Source organism: Thalassophryne amazonica, chromosome 12 (assembly GCF_902500255.1).
Source record: "Thalassophryne amazonica chromosome 12, fThaAma1.1, whole genome shotgun sequence".
In the NCBI taxonomy this organism is placed as follows: Eukaryota; Metazoa; Chordata; class Actinopteri; order Batrachoidiformes; family Batrachoididae; genus Thalassophryne; species Thalassophryne amazonica.
In genome coordinates, this window is record NC_047114.1 from 61685878 (window position 1) to 61706394 (window position 20517).

A 20517-nucleotide genomic window follows, 5' to 3' on the forward strand; every position below is an offset into this window, starting at 1 on the left:
TTCCATCACATTTCCAAATTGAGTTGGGTCAGGAAGGGCATCCGGTATAAAACCTGTGCCAGAATCAACATGCAGGTCCGACATGGATCTGCTGTGGCGACCCCAAGTGAAAACAAGGGAGCAACTGAAAGGACTTACTTTTACAAGTATATTATTCATGTTTTTAAACAAAAATATCATCAAAAATTTCAAGAAGCACATAGAACCTTTATTATTAACCATACATAACAGAGCCTGAGTTTCATGACATTGTTCCATGCAAATGTTTAAAGATTGGCCAGTAGATGTCACCATATCAAATTGTATGAAAAGCTTCAAAACACTGAACCTTTGCTTCATATTGATTCAGTGGTTCAAAACGCTTCAGTTTTTCTGTCACTAATTTTCATGAATAAAATACATCAGTAACCACTGATTACCACATATGTCTGGATAGACTTATAATCATGAATACTTTGATGTTGTGTTGCAGACTGGGACGTTAATTAACGGGCGATGACTTTTAAACACTTACTGAAGAATGAAACAGAGAGTAACTCACCGAGATCTTCTCACATAACGTCTAATCCAGTGTTCTTCTCTGTGAATGTTCCTGCATCCAAAACACCAGTTTCCTCCGGATCTATTGTCTTTCTGCAGATTTTGACTAATTTTGTTTGCTGCGGCTGTTTTGTTTTGTTTTTTGTTTTAGTTTGGTAGCACTGTATAAACATGATATCTAATGTGCACCTTTAAAACAGACTGATTTATAGTGCACATAAAACACTTTGGCATAAATAAAATGCATAAATATGCAAAAATGTGCAAACTAATTCTCACATTCCTATAGTTATCAATCAAAATGGGATTCAGCCTTTCCACTGATCATCCAGTCATTGTGGCTGCAGACATGGCTGCTCGGGCTGTTACTACACGGAGAAAAATCTGGGGATTAGACCTCAGTTTGGCAAAGAACACTTTTGTACGAGGGGAAAATTGAGGAAGAGAGGAAATAGAAGGAGAGTGAGGTCAAGGAGAGGTGAAGACAGAGGCTGACGGAGGCTGAGGGTGGGGATACTTTAAGTAAAATGATAGAGTGGTGTGAAACAATTGAGATTAAATGAGATGTGGAAGGAGTGGTGGAGGGGGTGTAAAATTACTCGAGATGGATGAGGATTATGGAGTTGGCAGGGCTGTGTGGTAAACAGAAGGCTGGTAGCCCAGGGAATAGACTCCTGTCCATCTGTTAGCAAGCCCATCATCTCTGCACACACAGCTTCAGACTAAACCACATTACTCCATCAGCTAGACTTCAAGGACAAGCCTGTCTGGTTTAAAATTTTCTCTTAGATGTTTCTGTGTGCCATCATTCCACACAGTCAGACAGTGTGTGCGCAAAATCCAGGACTGCATCCAAATACTCATACTATCTTACTACACTGGAGGCAAGAAAGCACTATTTCACAATCTGTAGGTTATCTGAATACTCTGTAGGCATTTAGTAGTAGAGGAATGGTAATTGGATTATCTACTACCTCCATGAATGGACTACAGTATGCAAACTCATGAGACAGCTGTAGCTTGGTAACCAAAGAAGAATTTCATAGGAAAATTCTAAGGTGATAGCAGGTATATATGAAAAAGTTGTGGTGTCCAAGGGGCCATGGAATTGTACAAATATACGAGGTCTGTTAGAAAAGTATCCGACCTTTTTATTTTTTTCAAAAACCATATGGATTTGAATCACGTGTGATTGCATCAGCCAAGCTTGAACCTTCGTGTGCATGCGTGAGTTTTTTCACGCCTGTCGGTTGCATCATTCGCCTGTGAGCAGGCTTTGTGTGAGCACTGGTCCACTCCTCTCATCGTTTTTTTATTGCGAATAAATATCTGAACGATTTGGAGCTTTGCTGCATCAATTTATTTCCAGAAACTGTGAGAAACCTCCAGGTGGACACCGTTCGGAAAATTAATATGGCTTTCAGGGACGATTTTATGGGGATTACACAGATTAAGGAGTGATCCAGACGGTTTAAAGACCACCCCCAACTGATGAGAGCGCGGCGCGCTCCGAGCGCCGATCGACAGGCTCAAACCCTGCTGAAACAACCAGATCATTTCCAAAGTGAAGGCTTTGTTGATCTGGGACATCGTCTGACTTTCACAAAAAGGCAGAAGGCGTGGACATCAGCACTTTTGCGGCACATTCCACCGTTACAGGAGATTTTTTTCATGGAAAGAAAAGCGGAGGGATGCGCCACGGAACAGTTCATGACGCGCCACAAAACCACCTCCATGTTGGTCTCACAGGACGGCTTTCAGGTGGATTTCAGACGGCTGTCGGTTGCTTTTCAGTCGTGTGATTATCCAAGAAATTGAGCATGAGCTGGACATGCCCCAACATGTCCTGTGAGGCTTCATCACGGCATTGCTTTGCGCCATGCGGCTCCACCGCAATGCACAGAGCTCCTCCGCACGTCTGTCTCAATGTGCCGAAAAAGTGCTGATGTCCACGTCTTTTCACAATTCCTGTACTAGTCAGACGACATACCGGATCAAGACAGCGTCCAGTTTAGAAATGAACGGCACATTCCACTGTTACAGGAGTTTTTGTCATGGAAAGAGGAGCGGAATTCCGCGCGTTGCAGTGGAGCCGCATGGCGCAAAGCAATGCCGTGATGAAGCCTCACAGGACATGTTGGGGCAGGTCCAGCTCATGCTCAATTTCTCGGATAATCACACGACTGAAAAGCAACTGACAGCCGTGTGAAATCCACCTGAAAGCCGTCCTGAGAGACCAACACGGAGGTGGTTTTGTGCCGCGTCATGAACGGTTCAGTGGCGTGTCCCTCCACTTTTCTTTCCATGAAAAAAACTCCTGTAACAGTGGAATGTGCCAAAAAAGTGCTGATGTCCACACCTTCTGCCTTTTTGTGAAAGTCAGACGACGTCCCGGATCAACAAAGCCTTCACGTTGGAAATGATCAGGTTGTTTCAGCGGGGTTTGAGCCTGTCGCTCGGCGCTCGGAGCGCGGCGCGCTCTCAGCAGTTGTGGGCGGTCTTTAAACCATCTGGATCACTCCTTAATCTGTGCAATCCCCATAAAATTGTCCCTGAAAGCCATATTAATTTTCCGAACGGTGTCCACCTGGAGGTCTCTCACAATTTCTGGAAAAAAATTGATGCAGCAAAGCTCCAAATCGTTCAGACATTTATTCGCAATAAAAAACGACAAGAGGGGTGGACCAGTGCTCACACAAAGCCTGCTCACAGGCCAATGACGCAACCGACAGGCGTGAAAAAACTCACGCATGCGCACGAAGGTTCAAGCTTGGCTGATGCAATCACACGTGATTCAAATCCATATGGTTTTTGAAAAAAATAAAAAGATCAGATACTTTTCTAACAGACCTCATACATCAGTAACAACTTTAAAAAGTTGGCTGTTGCAAAATAGGACCTTATATGCACATGCGTATCATCTTTAAGGCCCCCATCACACTCTGATAAAGACCATGAAGACCACATTGTGTTCTGAAACCTTTCATGAACACAGACATGGCCAAAATGGAAAAATGTACAGTTTTCAAGTACATACTAATCCAAGGGTGGCCAAGTTCGGTGCTCGAGAACCACATTCCTGACACTCTTAGTTGTCTCCCTGCTCCAACACACCTGAATCCAATGAAAGGCTCATTAAAAGTCTGCTAACGAGTCTTTCATTGGATTCAGGTGTGTTGGAGCAGGGAGACAACTAAGACTGTCAGGAATGTGGCTCTCGAGGACCGAACTTGGCCACCCCTGTACTAATCCTTACTACATCCCTGCTAGGTTCTCAGTGCATCTAAAGTACTCCTACTATTTTCTTACTAGGCACATGATCACACTTCTTACTGTGTTCTTCCTACATGCTGCAAGTTCCCTTGTGTCTACACCAGTCAAATACAGTCTACCACTATGAGGTACTATTCATGAGCTGGCCATGGTGCTGATTGGATCATCATTGTGTGCACTTTTTGTGTTATAAGTTGCTTTGGGAAATGTACATATTATGTGCATTTATGTTTGTAGAAAACATTCTACTCATACAGATTATCAGTTGAAACAAAAGAGATGGTGTGTGAAATTAGAAGTGGCATTTATATTAAATTCTCAGAACATGACGTTGACGTGGTGAGAACCTGTTGCAAATGTGGCGTACATGTGATGAGCTCTGAAAGAACTGTTAAGATATTATGAATTAAACCCTGAAGTGCGGATCCCATGGAGCGCCCTCTGCTGGGACATGCTGATTGTGTGAATGGATGCGTTTTCTTGGAATAATCAAGGGGCCAAACTCTGGCAGACTAGAACATCTGACTAGAACATGATCTAAAAATCAGAATTGCCAGCTGACTCGTGATCTTAATTGTATTCCACTTCACAGATTCATTTTGTTTAATGCTTAAATGTTTGAATTATTAACTAATATAAACATTGGATTTTATGAGTACCTGTTGCTCAGGTGCCTCTTCTCTGGTGTATGTTTTGCAATTCTTTGTTGTGCTTTGTATTATTTGTCAAATTGTTATTGGTTGTGTGGCCTACACAGATGACCACCCCTCTGAGTCTGATCTGCTTGACATTTCTTCCTACAATCAAAAAACATACCATGGTTAGAGCACAAGCGTGGAGAGATCACAGTGAGAAATCCAGTGACATGGCAACAACACAGTCACAACCCAGTGGCAATGCAGATGAAATCCCTACTAGATTTTAGTTACGTCATTATTATGTCCTTATTAGCTTCTTATTGCGTCCTGATTTGACCACATTTTGGAAACATGTCCAAAGTTTGACCACATCCTCCACGACCATACCACATTCCTTCTGCATTCCTACTACGTTGTATAATTTCTTGCTGTGTTCACCCAATTTTTGAGGGTGTAGTGGGAACATGGCGGAGTGTGGTGGGGGTTTAAACATCCGGGTCAAAGGACAGGTAAGATAACAGCATTGCAATAGGTACACTCAACAAAAATATAAACGCAACACTTTTGGTTTTGCTCCCATTTTGTATGAGATGAACTCAAAGATCTAAAACTTTTTCCACATACACAATATCACCATTTCCCTCAAATATTGTTCACAAACCAGTCTAAATCTGTGATAGTGAGCACTTCTCCTTTGCTGAGATAATCCATCCCACCTCACAGGTGTGCCATATCAAGATGCTGATTAGACACCATGATTAGTGCACAGGTGTGCCTTAGACTTCCCACAATAAAAGGCCACAATGAAAGGTGCAGTTTTATCACACAGCACAATGCCACAGATGTCGCAAGATTTGAGAGAGCGTGCAATTGGCATGCTGACAGCAGGAATGTCAACCAGAGCTGTTGCTCGTGTATTGAATGTTCATTTCTCTACCATAAGCCGTCTCCAAAGGCGTTTCAGAGAATTTGGCAGTACATCCAACCAGCCTCACAACCGCAGACCACGTGTAACCACACCAGCCCAGGACCTCCACATCCAGCATGTCCACCTCCAAGATTGTCTGAGACCAGCCACTCGGACAGTTGCTGAAACAATCGGTTTGCATAACCAAAGAATTTCTGCACAAACTGTCAGAAACCGTCTCAGGGAAGCTCATTTGCATACTCGTCGTCCTCATCGGGGTCTCGACCTGACTCCAGTTCGTCATCATAACCGACTTGAGTGGGCAAATGCTCACATTTGCTGGCGTTTGGCACATTGGAGAGGTGTTCTCTTCACGGATGAATCCCGGTTCACACTGTTCAGGGCAGATGGCAGACAGCGTGTGTGGCGTCGTGTGGGTGGTTTTCTGATGTCAATGTTGTGGATCGAGTGGCCCATGGTGGCGGTGGGGTTATGGTATGGGCAGGCGTCTGTTATGGATGAAGAACACAGTGTATTTTATTGATGGCATTTTGAATGCACAGAGATACTGTGATGAGATCCTGAGGCCCATTGTTGTGCCATACATCCAAGAACATCACCTCATGTTGCAGCAGGATAATGCATGGCCCCATGTTGCAATGATCTGTACACAATTCTTGGAAGCTGAAAATGTCCCAGTTCTTGCATGGCCGGCATACTCACCGGACATGTCACCCATTGAGCATGTTTGGGATGCTCTGGACCGGCGTATACGACAGTGTGTACCAGTTCCTGCCAATATCCAGCAACTTCGCACAGCCATTGAAGAGGAGTGGACCAACATTCCACAGGCCACAATTGACAACCTGATCAACTCTATGCAAAGGAGATGTGTTGCACTGCATGAGGCAAATGGTGGTCACACCAGATACTGACTGGTATCCCCCACAATAAAACAAAACTGCACCTTTCAGAGTGGCCTTTTATTGTGGACAGTCTAAGGCACACCTGTGCACTAATCATGGTGTCTAATCAGCATCTTGATATGGCACACCTGTGAGGTGGGATGGATTATCTCAGCAAAGGAGAAGTGCTCACTATCACAGATTTAGACTGGTTTGTGAACAATATTTGAGGGAAATGGTGATATTGTGTATGTGGAAAAAGTTTTAGATCTTTGAGTTCATCTCATACAAAATGGGAGCAAAACCAAAAGTGTTGCTGTTTATATTTTTGTTGCGTGTTTATTTGTTTTGTGAATTGTTTTGTAATTTGTAGCATGGCCCAAGCAGAGGGTGACCCCTTTGAGTCTGGTCTGCTCGAGGTTTCTTCCTCAAAGGGAGTTTTTCCTTACCACTGTCACCTGTGTGCTTGTTCTGGGGGTTGGTAAGGTTAGACCTTACTTGTGTGAAGCGCCTTGAGGGAACTTTGTTGCGACTGGCGCTATATAAATGAAAATAAATTGAATTGAATTTGAAATTGAATAGGTCCAAATTGTGTCCCTACTACTTGCTCACCTCCTTCTAGTACACACTACAGTAACAACTGGGTAGCTGATTCCTAAGCAAGTTTAGTGCATATTGAGTAATTGGACACAGGGCAGGGCTGTGATGCTTATTAGAAAAAGATGCACAAGACACAACATTGTATCAGGAAACACAGTTTGAGAAAGACTTTGAGAAATAGTAGGGGTTTTTTCCAGCATGTCACCAAAGCTGCATTACTGTACAATCTTAGACATCAAGACTAACACACTACAAAACAGACTGTCATGCAAGGATGTTTTTTAAGTGCAGAACAGTCGACAAAAACTGTCTTTTGAAAACACGGTTCACCAGAGAAAAGCTTTATCAGCCACAGAACTAGAAAGCATAAACCAAACCTACCCACTTCCACTGAGGACAAAATGTGTCCAACACTAATCGTAGCTGTCTACAGGGTGAGTGTGCTGTGGTTGGCCACAGGATATGAGTTACTGCTCTATAGGCTACCTAATGGATGGAGATGCGGTGGGTTATGGTCAGGAAGATGTTCACATGTTTGTGTGTTTGCCTTCACCAGCATCACAACACATCGCCCTTCCCGTTACCTCACTTATCCCATTGTCTCATTCCCCTGTCCTCCCCGTTCCTCTCTTAGAAATCGAACAGCCTCTTCTTTAGCCCTTGAGCCCTAATTTCTTCTCTCTTGTTTTATTCATTCTTTCATTTTCTCAGTCATACGTTCTCTCTGACCTGTATTGTCTGTCCATAATCTGTCTTCCTCTTTGCATTTGCAGGCTCTCTGCCCACCCACCACCACTTCTCCACCTCCCCCTTCCAAACTGGCTCCATCCCCTTCAACCCGAGCCGTTCTTTTTTCCTGCGGACACTGCATCTGTGTGCGGTTGTTCCGCCCTTTGGAGACATGTATATATCTGCAGTTCTGTGCGTGGTTTGAAAACCTCGGGTGGGCGAGAGGTTCCCATTGCTGCATCATGATTGTGCACGTGTGTAAACACGTGGATTCTTTGTTTAGAACTCTGTGCGTGCTTTATTTCTACAGAGTAATCCTGATTATACTCACCTCTCAGTGTCCCATTTAAGAGAAAGGTTGACAGGATCGGGGAGGAACAGGGTGAGAGAGCGGAGCGGGGGAGAGATGTTCTGCTACTAAGACAAACACTCTTTATATGAACAACATGGAGTCAAATCAGTGATCCCCCCCTTCCCCCCAGGTGTCTACTGCATTAGCAGGCTGGCGGCTCAAGCGGCATTTCAGCTTGGAAACAACTGAGAGCTAAACTCAGCCTGCAAGAGGATTACACTCCTTGAGTGGAGCAGCAGCACTTTCATCACAGATATTCCTTCATCTTTATGGTGTTTCTTCCGTGCAGTTTCTTTTTTTTTTTCATGCATGCACACATGCCTTGTGTGGCACTGATCACACAGGGGGATGTGCACGGATAGTGATCCGGTAGGATCACTGAGAAGAAGCAGAAGGGGTTCAGGATTTTTGGTGCTACAGTAGTTCGTCTGACTCTGCGTTATATTGTGATCTATTATCATAGAACCCCATTAGCATTTAAAGTGCTCCCCTTCAGCCCTCCTGCAGTCTATAGGAGTCAAAGCATTACAGCCTCTGAAGACTGCTGAGCAGAGGCAGATTAATCCTGAATCAGGCTCCCTGAGATCAGCTTTTAGTCAGGCTTCTTTCATGCATGCAGCCATTTCCCCACTGGAAATGAACCAGAACATGAAAAGACAAGCAGCACAAGCAGCGATTTTCTGTAGGATAGTGACGGGCGTTTGTGTGTGAGAAAGAGAGAGCGCCACAAAAAGGGACGGAGAAAGAAAAACTGGATTCGTGTTTGTTTGTTTGCTTCACACGCATTATGTTTTTTGACTGTGTGTAAGCGTGTGTGTGTTTGTGTGTGTCTATACGCACGAATGAATTGCATAGTTGCCCAGATCTGGTTGGCTTCACTGCCCGGTATTCGGCACGGGGCCCGATTGCCTTACTGCAAACACAACAAGGCCAAAAACACACACTCTCAGCCTCACACTGAGCCCCAGGGAACAATAGTGGTTGGTCCTTGCCAATGTTCCCTCAAACGCTGTTGACACACACACTGTTTATGTACACAATTGTGTATTTTTCCATAGGCTGTCTGGCTAATTTAAGTGGGAGATGGAAAGTAAGCGTTAGTTTTGTGCAGCAGTGTTTGTGTTTGATGAATGATTCATTTGGTGAATTGTGTGATCAAGGCCATGCCCGCAGTATCTATTTCAAGCAGCCGCTGACTCATCCAGGAGCCTGGTTGGGTACCTGTGGCTCCTGATTCTGCACCACAGTGTCCACGACTCACTGACTATATGTCTATCTATCTGTGGAATCACATTTAATGCTTCTTCAAGCTTTTGGGTTAATTTGGGGAAATTTGGCTGACTTAAACAGCATACCTGTAGAACCAGTGCCGTGTTGCGTTTAACAGCTGCATTGGTTCTGGGAGCATGTGCTGGAACTCTACATCACCATATACACCATCCCACTGCACCACCTTGGTTCCTGGATGGCAGTTTCAAGTCAGTTTCAATTTCAATTTATTTTAATTTATATAGCCCCAAATCACAACAAGGTCCAGAATCTGGATCCGGATCCAGATCACCTCCAAATTTCAATGGAGTCTTCCATGGTCTAATATCTATCTGTGGTGCAAATATGGTGAAAATCAAGTCTGTATAAAGTGAAACTTGATTCAGAGTCCGGATCGTAATTGAGATCACCTCAAAAATCCAATGGAGTCTTCCATGGCCTAATATCTATCTGTGGTGCAAATTTGGTGAAAATTGGGCCTATATAACGTGAAACTTGATTCAGAATCCAGATCCTGATTGAGATCACCTCCAAAATTTAATGGAGTCTTCCATGGCCTAATATGGAGTAGACATACAAATAAATAAATACATAAATAATAAATGCTGATGATTTTATTACATCCTTGGCGGATGTAATAAGTAATTTTCTAAGTGTTACATTAGCTATATACGGTATCCTGTAGGTAAGCAGAGGTGACCAGAGTTCAATTGGTTTGATTCCTAGCCAGACAGGTAACTTACTAAGGTACCATAGAGTGCTTTGCATGGCAGCACATTGACATCAATATGGGTGAATGTGCAGCATCATTGGAAGGAATTTCCAACATCTAGATCAAATAAAAATGCAGTCCATTAATAGAAACCAAGTAGACATTCTAAATGACTTATTCATATTGTTTGATATCATGGGATTTGTGCAGTAGGGGTAAAATAAATATGAATGTTTTGAGCCAAGGTGTATATAGAGTTATGTCTTAAAATGTATCTGTCAACCTTTATGTTGTACATTCCGTATTTACAGACCTGAGTGGAAAACAGCCAAGCTCCACCTTATAAAAAACACACAGATGCACTGTGTACACTCGCTGCAGTGCTGTACTCTAATTAACAGCCAGGGAGTTCATGTAGCGGTAGCCAGCGGGGTGATAAAAAGACCATCTGAGCTGTCTCAGGAGAGGGGTGGGTTGTTGCAGATCTAGGCCTTGCATATTCCTTGCCTCAGGGGAGCTCCCCTCCTGACCTGCCCATCGATCTCCCCCTTCTTCCTCCTTTTGCTTCCTCTCTGTTTCATCAATGGACCTTCCTCTGGCCTCCATTCAGGTGGATCATTAGTATTGATTAGATAGCGATGGTTATGGTGTGGCGGGGAGGCAGGTGGCGTTTGGTGAGGTTGAATGGGGTCAGGGTATAAGCCCATATGTCTGCTCAGCCAGTGTCAGAAGGTTGATATGAAGTGTGAGCTGACGCTCTATTGCCCGCCATTGCCGTAAGGCTCCGCATCATCAGGAGAATCTTCTCTGAGCTTTGATTCTGAGCTCCTCATCCCGCACTATGGCATTGGTCTACCCTTTAAATTCCAACATTAGCAACATTCCCTCATTCCCGAACATCACAGTGTCACTAAAGCTAACAATACGCCCAATACGCCGCTGAGCTTCTCTTACGGAATTTGTGCAAGCAGATGGTACACGTCTATCATGTGGTGATAGCTGCAGGAGCCCGGAGAACAAGCTAGGGGAGCAGAGGAAAAACTCACAGACAGTTGACATGGCTGAGGTCTGTGTCTTGGATTGCGGGTTGGATTTAGCTCTGTACCATACAGATTTGTCAGGCTCGAGCGAGCAAACTTTGAGCAGAATTTGTTGTGCTTGACAATCGGGAAGCTTCTGCTTGCTTGACTTATTAGCCAAACAAAGTGCCTTCTTGCAAATTTGTTTTTCTGCTGTAAGAAAGCAGAATGTATAATTACAGCTCCAGGTATGGGGGAGACGTGCAAACAAGAAAATGGCTAAAAAGGTTAAGGAGAGGAGGAAGCAGGAGGGCTGATGGATGCCTGATTACGTGTCCGGCCATCTGGACTGTTGTCACCGAGAGGCTTCATCCCGTTCAGCGGTGAAAGTTTTCATATGTGTATGCAAACTAGAGAGCAGGCCTTTGCCTCTTCTGTGCATGCGGATATGTTTAGACCTGTCACTGTACATTTTTCTACACGTCACGCAAACCTGTGAAGATGTTAATCAGAACTCAGCTTGAGAAACAAACATGTACACAGCCGCACATTTATCCACTCAACACCAATGTAATCAGACATATCCAGACGCACATGGACACATCCCAGACTGGCCTCCCTAATCGTTGGTACACTTTAACAATTACAGCTAACAAGTCCTTATTACCCCCAGTGCTCGGCCCCGCCTCTTGAGCCCAGCTTTCTAATTGCTGCTGCTGTTTCTGAGCAGCTTTCCGCATAGTTATTAGACAGAAATCATTACTGGCACTTAAAACTGAGCCATGTCAAGGAAAATCCACAGCCTACACCTGTGTTTCTAGGTTAGTGTGTGTATGTGTCAGTGTTTAAATATGACTCCTGCTGGCTGGGCAGTATGTTTATGCCCATTTGTCAGAAACATGCTAAACCCCACTGTTACTAGAACTCCATTGGTATAGAAGACCTACTTTAGTTGTAATGCATGTTGAATAAAGTGTGGCAAATGAGTAGCCATAGAAGGAGCGTGCTGCTTTGATGAGCACAGATACAGTGGCTTCACTGTCTTCATGAATATATCCACTTTCAAGATCCTGCAGATGCTAAAGGGGGGAACAGTGGCTCTCACATTGCCACCCGTGCAAGCAAGTCTTGGATTTCACCATGAAGAAATGAAGAATTCATCATACATGATGGTCAACCCTGTGTCTGTGCACGCTGATAAACCAAACTTTGGTGTTTAGAAATGTGCAAATCAACACTATCCATGTTATTGCATATGTAAATTTCGTAAATGTAGGGTACAAACTGTCCTAGATTGTTTAAATGACGCCCCCATCCTCCCTATATCCTTTTGTCACTCTCTTTATTGCTCCCCTTTTAATCTTTAATCTTTCTTGCTAAACAGTAGCTTGTATTCTAATTTTAAAGGCATCATCTATATATATGAAATAGCCCATATGTATGTATGTATGCGACATGATTTGTGTTGGGAGTGAACTTCCACTGCGATCAAGCGATCAACACCAAAGTTGGCATGGTGACTGGTGACATCTCTGCTATAATATTCACGCTGAATTAAATTCTCATGGTATTTAATGCACGATTGCTGAAAAAATAAGCAGCTCATAACTTTTAATGTCCACACCAAAGCAAATCATTATGAGAACTGCCGCGCAGTCCCCAAAAATATAATTTGATAAACACTCAAACTGAGGTTAGCCTGTTAGCTTAGCTGGTCTTTAAATGCAAAAAAGGGTCGCTCCTTGCTTTGTCCTTTACAAAGAGATAGGGAGAGCAAGAGTACGGGTGTGGAAGACTGGATCACAAAGTTTTGGTTTGCTATATTGTGACATTACCACTAGGGCTGCAGTACATAGAGGATCAGAAAATGGAGTCGAAAAATCTCAGAGTGGATCCTGTTAGAATAGCATAGCATAACATAGCATAGCATGTTATATCTTGCAGGAAAATCACATAATTATACCTCTACCAGGGTCTCTGTATACATCGCTGTTGACACTTCCTTTGATTTGAGATGGTTATTCATTTGATCTCTTCTCTACGACTCTTAAATCCTTGTACTGATCTTTTATCCTGATCACTCATCTTTGAATGGTGATCTTTTATCATTGCCATTGATCCTGATCACCAAATTTTGGACTGATCTTTGAGCTCAGTTTCTGAACTGTGATCCTGTTAATTCATTCTAATTATTGATTCGTGGCATTTCACCTTCAGCAAATAGGTTATGTTTTGGTTGGAATTTGTGGGTCCATCTGTCTGTTTTGATTTGATGCTTTGGTGAAGATCAGAGGAATTAGGATCATGATGGAGATCCTCACCTTTGATCTTGATTGCTGAACTAAGTAGCAGTCCTGATTACAGGCTATATGATATCAAGATCAGAAATCAAAGATTAAATCAGGGTCAAAGGGATCAGAATCAAAAATCAAAGCTCAAAAACGTGTTCCAACATATCCGGAGATGCTCTTGATGTGTACTGAAATTTAATCACCTCTTCTTTAACCTGAGGCCTCTCCACCGCATTTCTTTGAAATTTACTCATGACTTTTAAAGATGCCCCTGCTGGCAAATAGACGGACAGACAAACAGCTATGAAAATACTATCTTCTTGGAAGAAATAAAAAGAACAATTACCTGGTTTTCCTGTGTGTTAAAGTTTGTCTGTGCTTCCTGATGTTTGATGTCAACATTAAGCTTCTGCATCTACTCTGTTATTCTGTTGAAGTTCAAGAATGTCACCAGACCATGGCTGGAAGTCCAACCAATCTGCTTTTTTAATGTGCAGTGGACGCTGTGCCTTTGAGATTTGGGGGCTGCCCGTAAACACATCAAAAAGCCTCTACTCACCATAATTCTCTTCTGTGTTTTGACCAGAGGTCACACTGCTGTGCAGAAGTAAAAACCAGCCTTAAGGATTTGTTTATGAAGCTCACTGGAGATGAGCCAGATCTGTGCAGTGAACGCTGGTTCTATTCCTGACTTTCTCAGACATTACTGTGATATGAACAGCAGTAATCTTGTGGGACTGAGGCAGCTGCACTTTTTTGGAGCCAAGTTTCACAGTTGCTTTTCTGCAAGAGCTTAATGGGAAAAAAAAAACCCTTTGTCACATCCGAAAACTGCCTAGTTCAAATGTTTAAACATCTGCATTAGTCTTCTATTAGAATAAACACTGAAATGTTACTTGTCTTATTTTTTATCCTGCTGATTTATTCTGTTGACACTATAAAAGCATGACTGATGAGAATTGTGTTTTCAGTCTAGGATGGCTGACTGAACCAGGGACTTGTTGTGCCAATGAGAACCTCAAATATGTGTGAGGTGTCACTGAATCTTTGGTTGCAAAATTTGTGAATCCTTATAAACTTCACAGACTGATGCTTCATAGGTTTGTCATGCAGAGACTAACTTTTAACTGATTCATTCATTCATTGTTTGGATTATTTCTGAAGGGCCGCATTCTTTGAAACTTTTAGGGGCTATTTGTTTTAATAAGAGGAATAAGCCATTGCATTTTTGGTGATGACCCAAATCCAGATAAGAATCCAGGAGATAGAAATTTTTACCATAAAGAAATGGCCATTTTTGAATTACCAGTAATTCAAAACTACGTTTTTGATCAAAATTGAATGACACATCACTAATTTTAAAGCAGATATATTAAAGTTGTTGCTACTCATTCAGCTGCTCCCGGTTTTTTGTTCGGGGTCGCCACAGCAAATAGAGCCAGATCCGCATTGGTAATTGGCACAAGTTTTACGCCGGATGCCCTTCCTGATGCAACTCCAGTTTTACCCGGAGAAACACACACAGCCGCTGGTGTTCCAGAGAGGTCTCCCATCCAAGTACCAACCAGATCCTGCTCTGCTTAGCTTCTGAGATCTGACGGGATCAGACTGACACAGAGCAGACCAGCTGCAAAGCAGATATATTAAAGCTCGGGGCAAAAAAAAAGTCTCAAAAATAAAATACCATTTTGTAGTTTCTCCTAAATAAAGTGCCATTTTTTTTTTTTTAACTTGGAGATAGAGCTCCTGTTCGCACTCCTTTCAGACAGTTAACATTTCTCGTGTTATTTTGCACAGATCGTGTGGGCGTGTCACTTAAAGCACAGGCTGGCTCAGTGAGTGTGTCTTACACAGCCAGCAGGGCTTCAAACCTAGACTTCTGTGACATATGTCACAGAATTCAAAATGAGTCATTAGAGACATGCACTACACATATAGTCGAGGAGTTTCTTCATGCACAGATACAGAATTATTCAACTTTGCAGATGTTTATCTTGAAGCACCAACCACATTTAGCTGTAAATGGTAGATAAGACAGATGATACACTTCATGACCCCTTTAAATTCCCTCTCTTTTTCTTTCTCCATCCAGAGGACTTGCTGCCTTTCGGCTTCCCCAGTATTGACATGGGTCCACAGTTGAAAGTGGTGGAGCGAACAAGGATGGCCACGATGCTGTGTGCTGCCAGCGGCATCCCGGACCCAGAGATTTCTTGGTTCAAAGACTTTTTGCCCGTGGATACCAGCAGCAGCTATGGACGCATCAAACAACTCCGATCAGGTGAGGTGGAAGGGGTGGGGCTTTTATTTTAATTCACAGTAAAATAATCACTTAATGCATTTTGTATCTTAGCATTGCTATCAAGGAAAATCTATTTTGTCCCAAATGTGGTGATTATCATGTATTCATTATAATTAAGGGATTACGTGCTCCTCCTTTGGGATTGTAACACCTTTTAAAAGCCGCTTTCATAAAAGCATCAAGGCAATATTCCTTAAAGTGACATATTTAGTTATTTATTTCCTGAACATTTGGAGCATTCAGAATCGCAAAGTTGGTTTCAAATGCAGAGCTCTTCTTGCTTTATTTTGTATGAATATCAAAAACCAGGTTTAAGGTGTGAAACAAAAATAAAATATTCTATCCTCAGTGGATTTGATTTCTAATGATAATGCACAGTTTGAAGAAAAGATGTGCTTTGAAATTAAATGCATTATATCCCAAAATAATTATTTATTGACAGACTTCAGAATGAATGGATGCGTAACTTGGACTTTGTTGATGTTTAACTGATGCGCCTCTAATCCAAGGATACGCCCAGTTGAGGTTTGTGTGAAATGATCACAAATCAAAAGTGTAAGATGTGAAAATTAATGACTGAGTGGGAGGAAAGCTTGTGTACTGCTGGAGAGCATGGAAAGAGGGTGTGTGTGAAAATCGACGGAGTGGGAGATGAATATGAAGAAATCACATTCTTGTGCTTAACCCCTTAACGCCCATCGTCGCATATATGCTACAATCTCTGACTCAAATATGCAACTTACCAAATTGACCTGTATGCCCGTTGTCGCAAATTTGCAACATATCATCATTATTATTATAACATTATAACATAAAGTCATTACCAGAATACCCAATATTACTATCTAGTTTTTGTGCAAAAGTGAAATTAATAATCTCAACATTATTTACCATCTACTTAAAGGCAAAAACACACACAAAACATTTTTTTATATACAGCTATATAAATTCAGGCGTTAAGGGGTTAAAACAGTTTGTTCAGCTGTGTTTGCTGTAAGTTCTCCAGCATAGATAAAACCGTGTTTGTGGTCACAGATGTATTTTCTCAGCCCTTCTCACTCAGCTGTCCTCAGGGAGAATGAAAGCGATGGTGAAGCAAAACCATTTTCTTGTAGCTTCATCCATGTTCTCCCAGCTGCTATGTCCTGTCCGCTCTCAGACATTATCCTTGACTAATCATTGCTGACCTTTGGCAACCTTTTGTGTATGTCTATATTTGCAAAGTGTGCTATGATCCGTTTAAAATTCTAAAACTTTCAAGCTGGTGGACTGGAAGTCTAGTGTTTGTCCTCTGTGATCTGCTGAAATTATGCAGCTGTGGGTATGAATGGGATGAGGTAGGTGGACTTTGCAGGCGAAACCCAGCTGCACCTAGAAGGGAAATGAGAAAACGCATGTCTGTGCCCGTAGAATCAGCTAATCTTGCAGTTCCTTCACCAGCCACTTGAGGCTGGTTCCAACAGTGAGTCACATCCCCAAAGATCCATTTTAAAATCTCCAACTTTCCATGAGAAATAAACATGTTTGTAACCTTTTTTCTTTCTGTTTTTGGTTTTGGTTTTTTTTGCGAAACCAGTTTTGGTCTCCGTAGCTAGTTTCTCCCTTCATAACAACTGTACATATAGCTCTTAAGTTTAAGCTAATTTAAGTCATAAAGCTATGAATAATTAGGCACATGGTGGCTTCGTGGCCCTCAACAGTTTTTAGAAGAGGAACTCTACCCTTTTAATTTCTGTTAATTACATAATTCTTTAATGTTAATTTACTGTCTTAATGTATTTATAAATTGTTTTGGTTCTTGTTATCATATACACACTACTATTATTATGATTATTATTATTATTATTTATTTTTTTTTAGCTTCTATTTTGTCATTTGATTTTTAAATGGACCACAATGGAAATAAATGTTTTCACTTTCTTGTGTCATCCATGTATTTTTTAACAATTATATTATGTACTTACTTATATTGAACTTACGAAATAAAATCACACACACTTTTAAGGGCGCCTTCCTGGCAGGAGGTCTCAGGGAAGACCCAGGACTAGCTGGAGAGATTATATCTCCACTTTGGCCTGGGAACGCCTCGGGATCCCCCAGTCAGAGCTGGTCAATGTGGCATGGGAGAGGGAAGTCTGGGGTCCCCTGCTAGAGCTGTTGCCCCCGCGACTTGATCTCGGATAAGTGGTTGAATATGAGTGAGTGACTTTTAATATATAGATGATTAGATGATTTACTGCCCCCTGCTGAAATGGCGTGTGAGTCCAGAATGTAATTATTAACGTCCATTGGTCAGTGTTGTTAGTTAATATATGTAGTTTCCCAAAAAAATCTTAGTCCTATCAACGTTACGTTTTGGCTGTGTTCATCCTTGACCCAGGTGATACACATGCACATGCACAGAACTTTTTTTTCTTGTCTACATTCTGCCGCAAGCAGGTACTTTTATTTTTACACACCCACAAACAGAGACGGTGGCAGAAGACATCAAACACAGTACACTTATCACTCATGGTAACGGCAACATGACACTTAACTCACTCATGGTAGTGGCAACATGACATTTAACTAAACTGATTAAACCAACTGAACTCCAAAAACACAATAAATCAATAACACTAACAACACTGTTAAACTAACATGAGACACAATAACAACATTTAAAATCCCAAAACCCCGAACTCCCATGGTGCATTGCAGCAAAACATCCATTGTTCACTGTTAATGAATATCACTAATTTCTACAAAAATATTAGTTCTATTAACTTTCTGTTTTCACAGCATTCATCCTTAACCCAAAATACATAAGCATACCAAACGGCAAATGTCAGCGCTCCCCGGTTTCTCTGTGATCGAAACCTTACACATGCATGAATATACATGCACACAGAGACCATTTGGCTATTATGATAATTAGCAGGCATCAGTAGCTTGATGACATTAGTTTGACTGACGGTGCCACCGTTATTGAGGCAATATGCCGATAATTCTTTTTAACATCTGCACATAAGACGCACATTGGGATTCGGACACTGCCAAGATGGCAACATTTGGAACAGCCCCAGTTGAGCTTCAAATCTGCTCTTCAGAAAACCTATGGGTGACTTCATGGAGTATATTTGTCCAGTTTATGAGCAGTCCATGACTTTTCATATAGATTTACTGAAAATGCCAAGTTAAAGCACAGTAGATATTTTGTGACAATTTGCAGCATATTCAACTGCAATCTGTGTCTTCTCTACGTGGAAAACAGCCAAGAAGTGCTTTGTGGCACCATAAGGAGAGAATGTTAAAAAGATAAAAGGAAAACTGGATCAAAAGTGCTCAGAGAGCACAGCGACTCCACATCTACATTTCAAAGTGTCAGGCGTGCAGAGAAAATGTTACATGGGCTTTTAAATAGTCAAGTTCACTAACAATAGCCAAACATGCTGCAGTATTACCTGAGCTACAAGCCGCTAAAGTCGTGTGACCTTCAGTTTGATCTTTGAAGGTCTCTTGAGGTCAAAATACATATGATTTTATTTATTTTAATCTGCATGGAATTTTCTGTTCACATCCAACCAAACCATGAATTCAGAGAGCATATACGGTATTTCTGCTGCGATATTAATGTCAAACCATTATTAACTCCAACATCCCACAAACGAGATCTTTGTACACCACATGTTCAGATCATTGTGATGTCATAAGAACAGTTACTATAATAGCAGGAAATTAATTCAAAAAGAAGAAAATTTTATCAATTATATACCTTATGTTGAGGTCAGTCCAAAATTTTGTCAAAGTCACTCCCTTGGTTTTTGAGTTGTTATGCACAGAAACAGACACACAACACTCGTCACAAACCTACATCCCTCTCAACAGAGATATAATGAAGAGATCTATAAGTTTGTAAAAATATATAAAAAACAGTCAATAGATGCATGATAAGTCATCATTACAGTTATGGCCTTCTGTGCAGAGGGTCGCCGAGTTGGAGTCCAGGTGAAAGTGACACCTGGTACCCCCGCTGCCCACCCTGGATTAAAAGGGGTACTTGACTAATAGTAGGGAAATGTAAAATGCAGCGAGGAAAGAAACTGGTCATCCTACCTCATTATACCGTGGCCGCGCATCTGTGCACCTCTAACTAGCACATCCCCAAAGCTCAGTAAAAAGAGTGTGGGGCTTATCAGCATCAACATGTTTTAAAATAATTTGTTATTTTGTATTTATTTTGTAACTTTGTTATTTTGAAAAGATAAGACAATTTGGGCAGAGGTATGGATTCTAATGACAGCCCTTGTCAATTCAATGTATTTAAACTTACAGTATTTTTTATCATTGTGTGTTACTAGTGCAGTGCCCATAGGAAGTTTGTATTCCTATAGAAAATTGGGATCTTAAATAGATTTCTCATGGACGGTCATATGAGGCTGTGTTTGAAGGTGGGATGTACAAAGAGGTGTGCTTATGTCATACTGGCAGCACAGTGGCTTAGTGGTTAGCACTTTTGCCTCACAGCAGCAAGGTCATGGGATCGATTCCCACCTGTGGCCTTTCTGTGTGGTGTTTGCATGTTCTCCCTGTGTTTGCATGGGTTTCCTCCCACATTTAAAGACATGTAGGTTAGGTGAATTGGAAACTTTACAATTGTCCCGGTGTCCCTTGCAAAAGAGATCGCGATCTCAATGGGACTAACCTGGCTAAATTCAAAATCTCTTTATTTGAATATAGAATTTCATATTGTTTTAAAAAATCTGTTTTATTATCAATTATAAGAAAACAAAAGGATTTATATTAAATTGGCTATTGGAAGAGAGTCAGACAAAATTAAACAGAACATTTGGAATATTTGAAACAGCAAATCAGTATCCCACCTCCTGAACACAGTTTATTACGTCCGCCAAAGACGTAATAAAATCATCTGCGTTTATTTATTTGTCTGTTTGTCTGTGTGTTAGCAGGTTTATGTCAAAACTACTGCACGGATCTTGA

The 20517-nt window shown here is 41.8% G+C and overlaps 1 protein-coding gene across 1 annotated transcript in view; it reads left to right on the top strand.

Moving 5' to 3' along the window:
• Positions 1–20517, top strand: part of LOC117521254 (receptor-type tyrosine-protein phosphatase delta-like) — a 188489-nt gene that overhangs the window by 47608 nt on the left and 120364 nt on the right. The window contains 1 exon segment of the mRNA XM_034182585.1: positions 15328–15516. Coding sequence (XP_034038476.1) covers positions 15328–15516 — 189 coding nt within the window.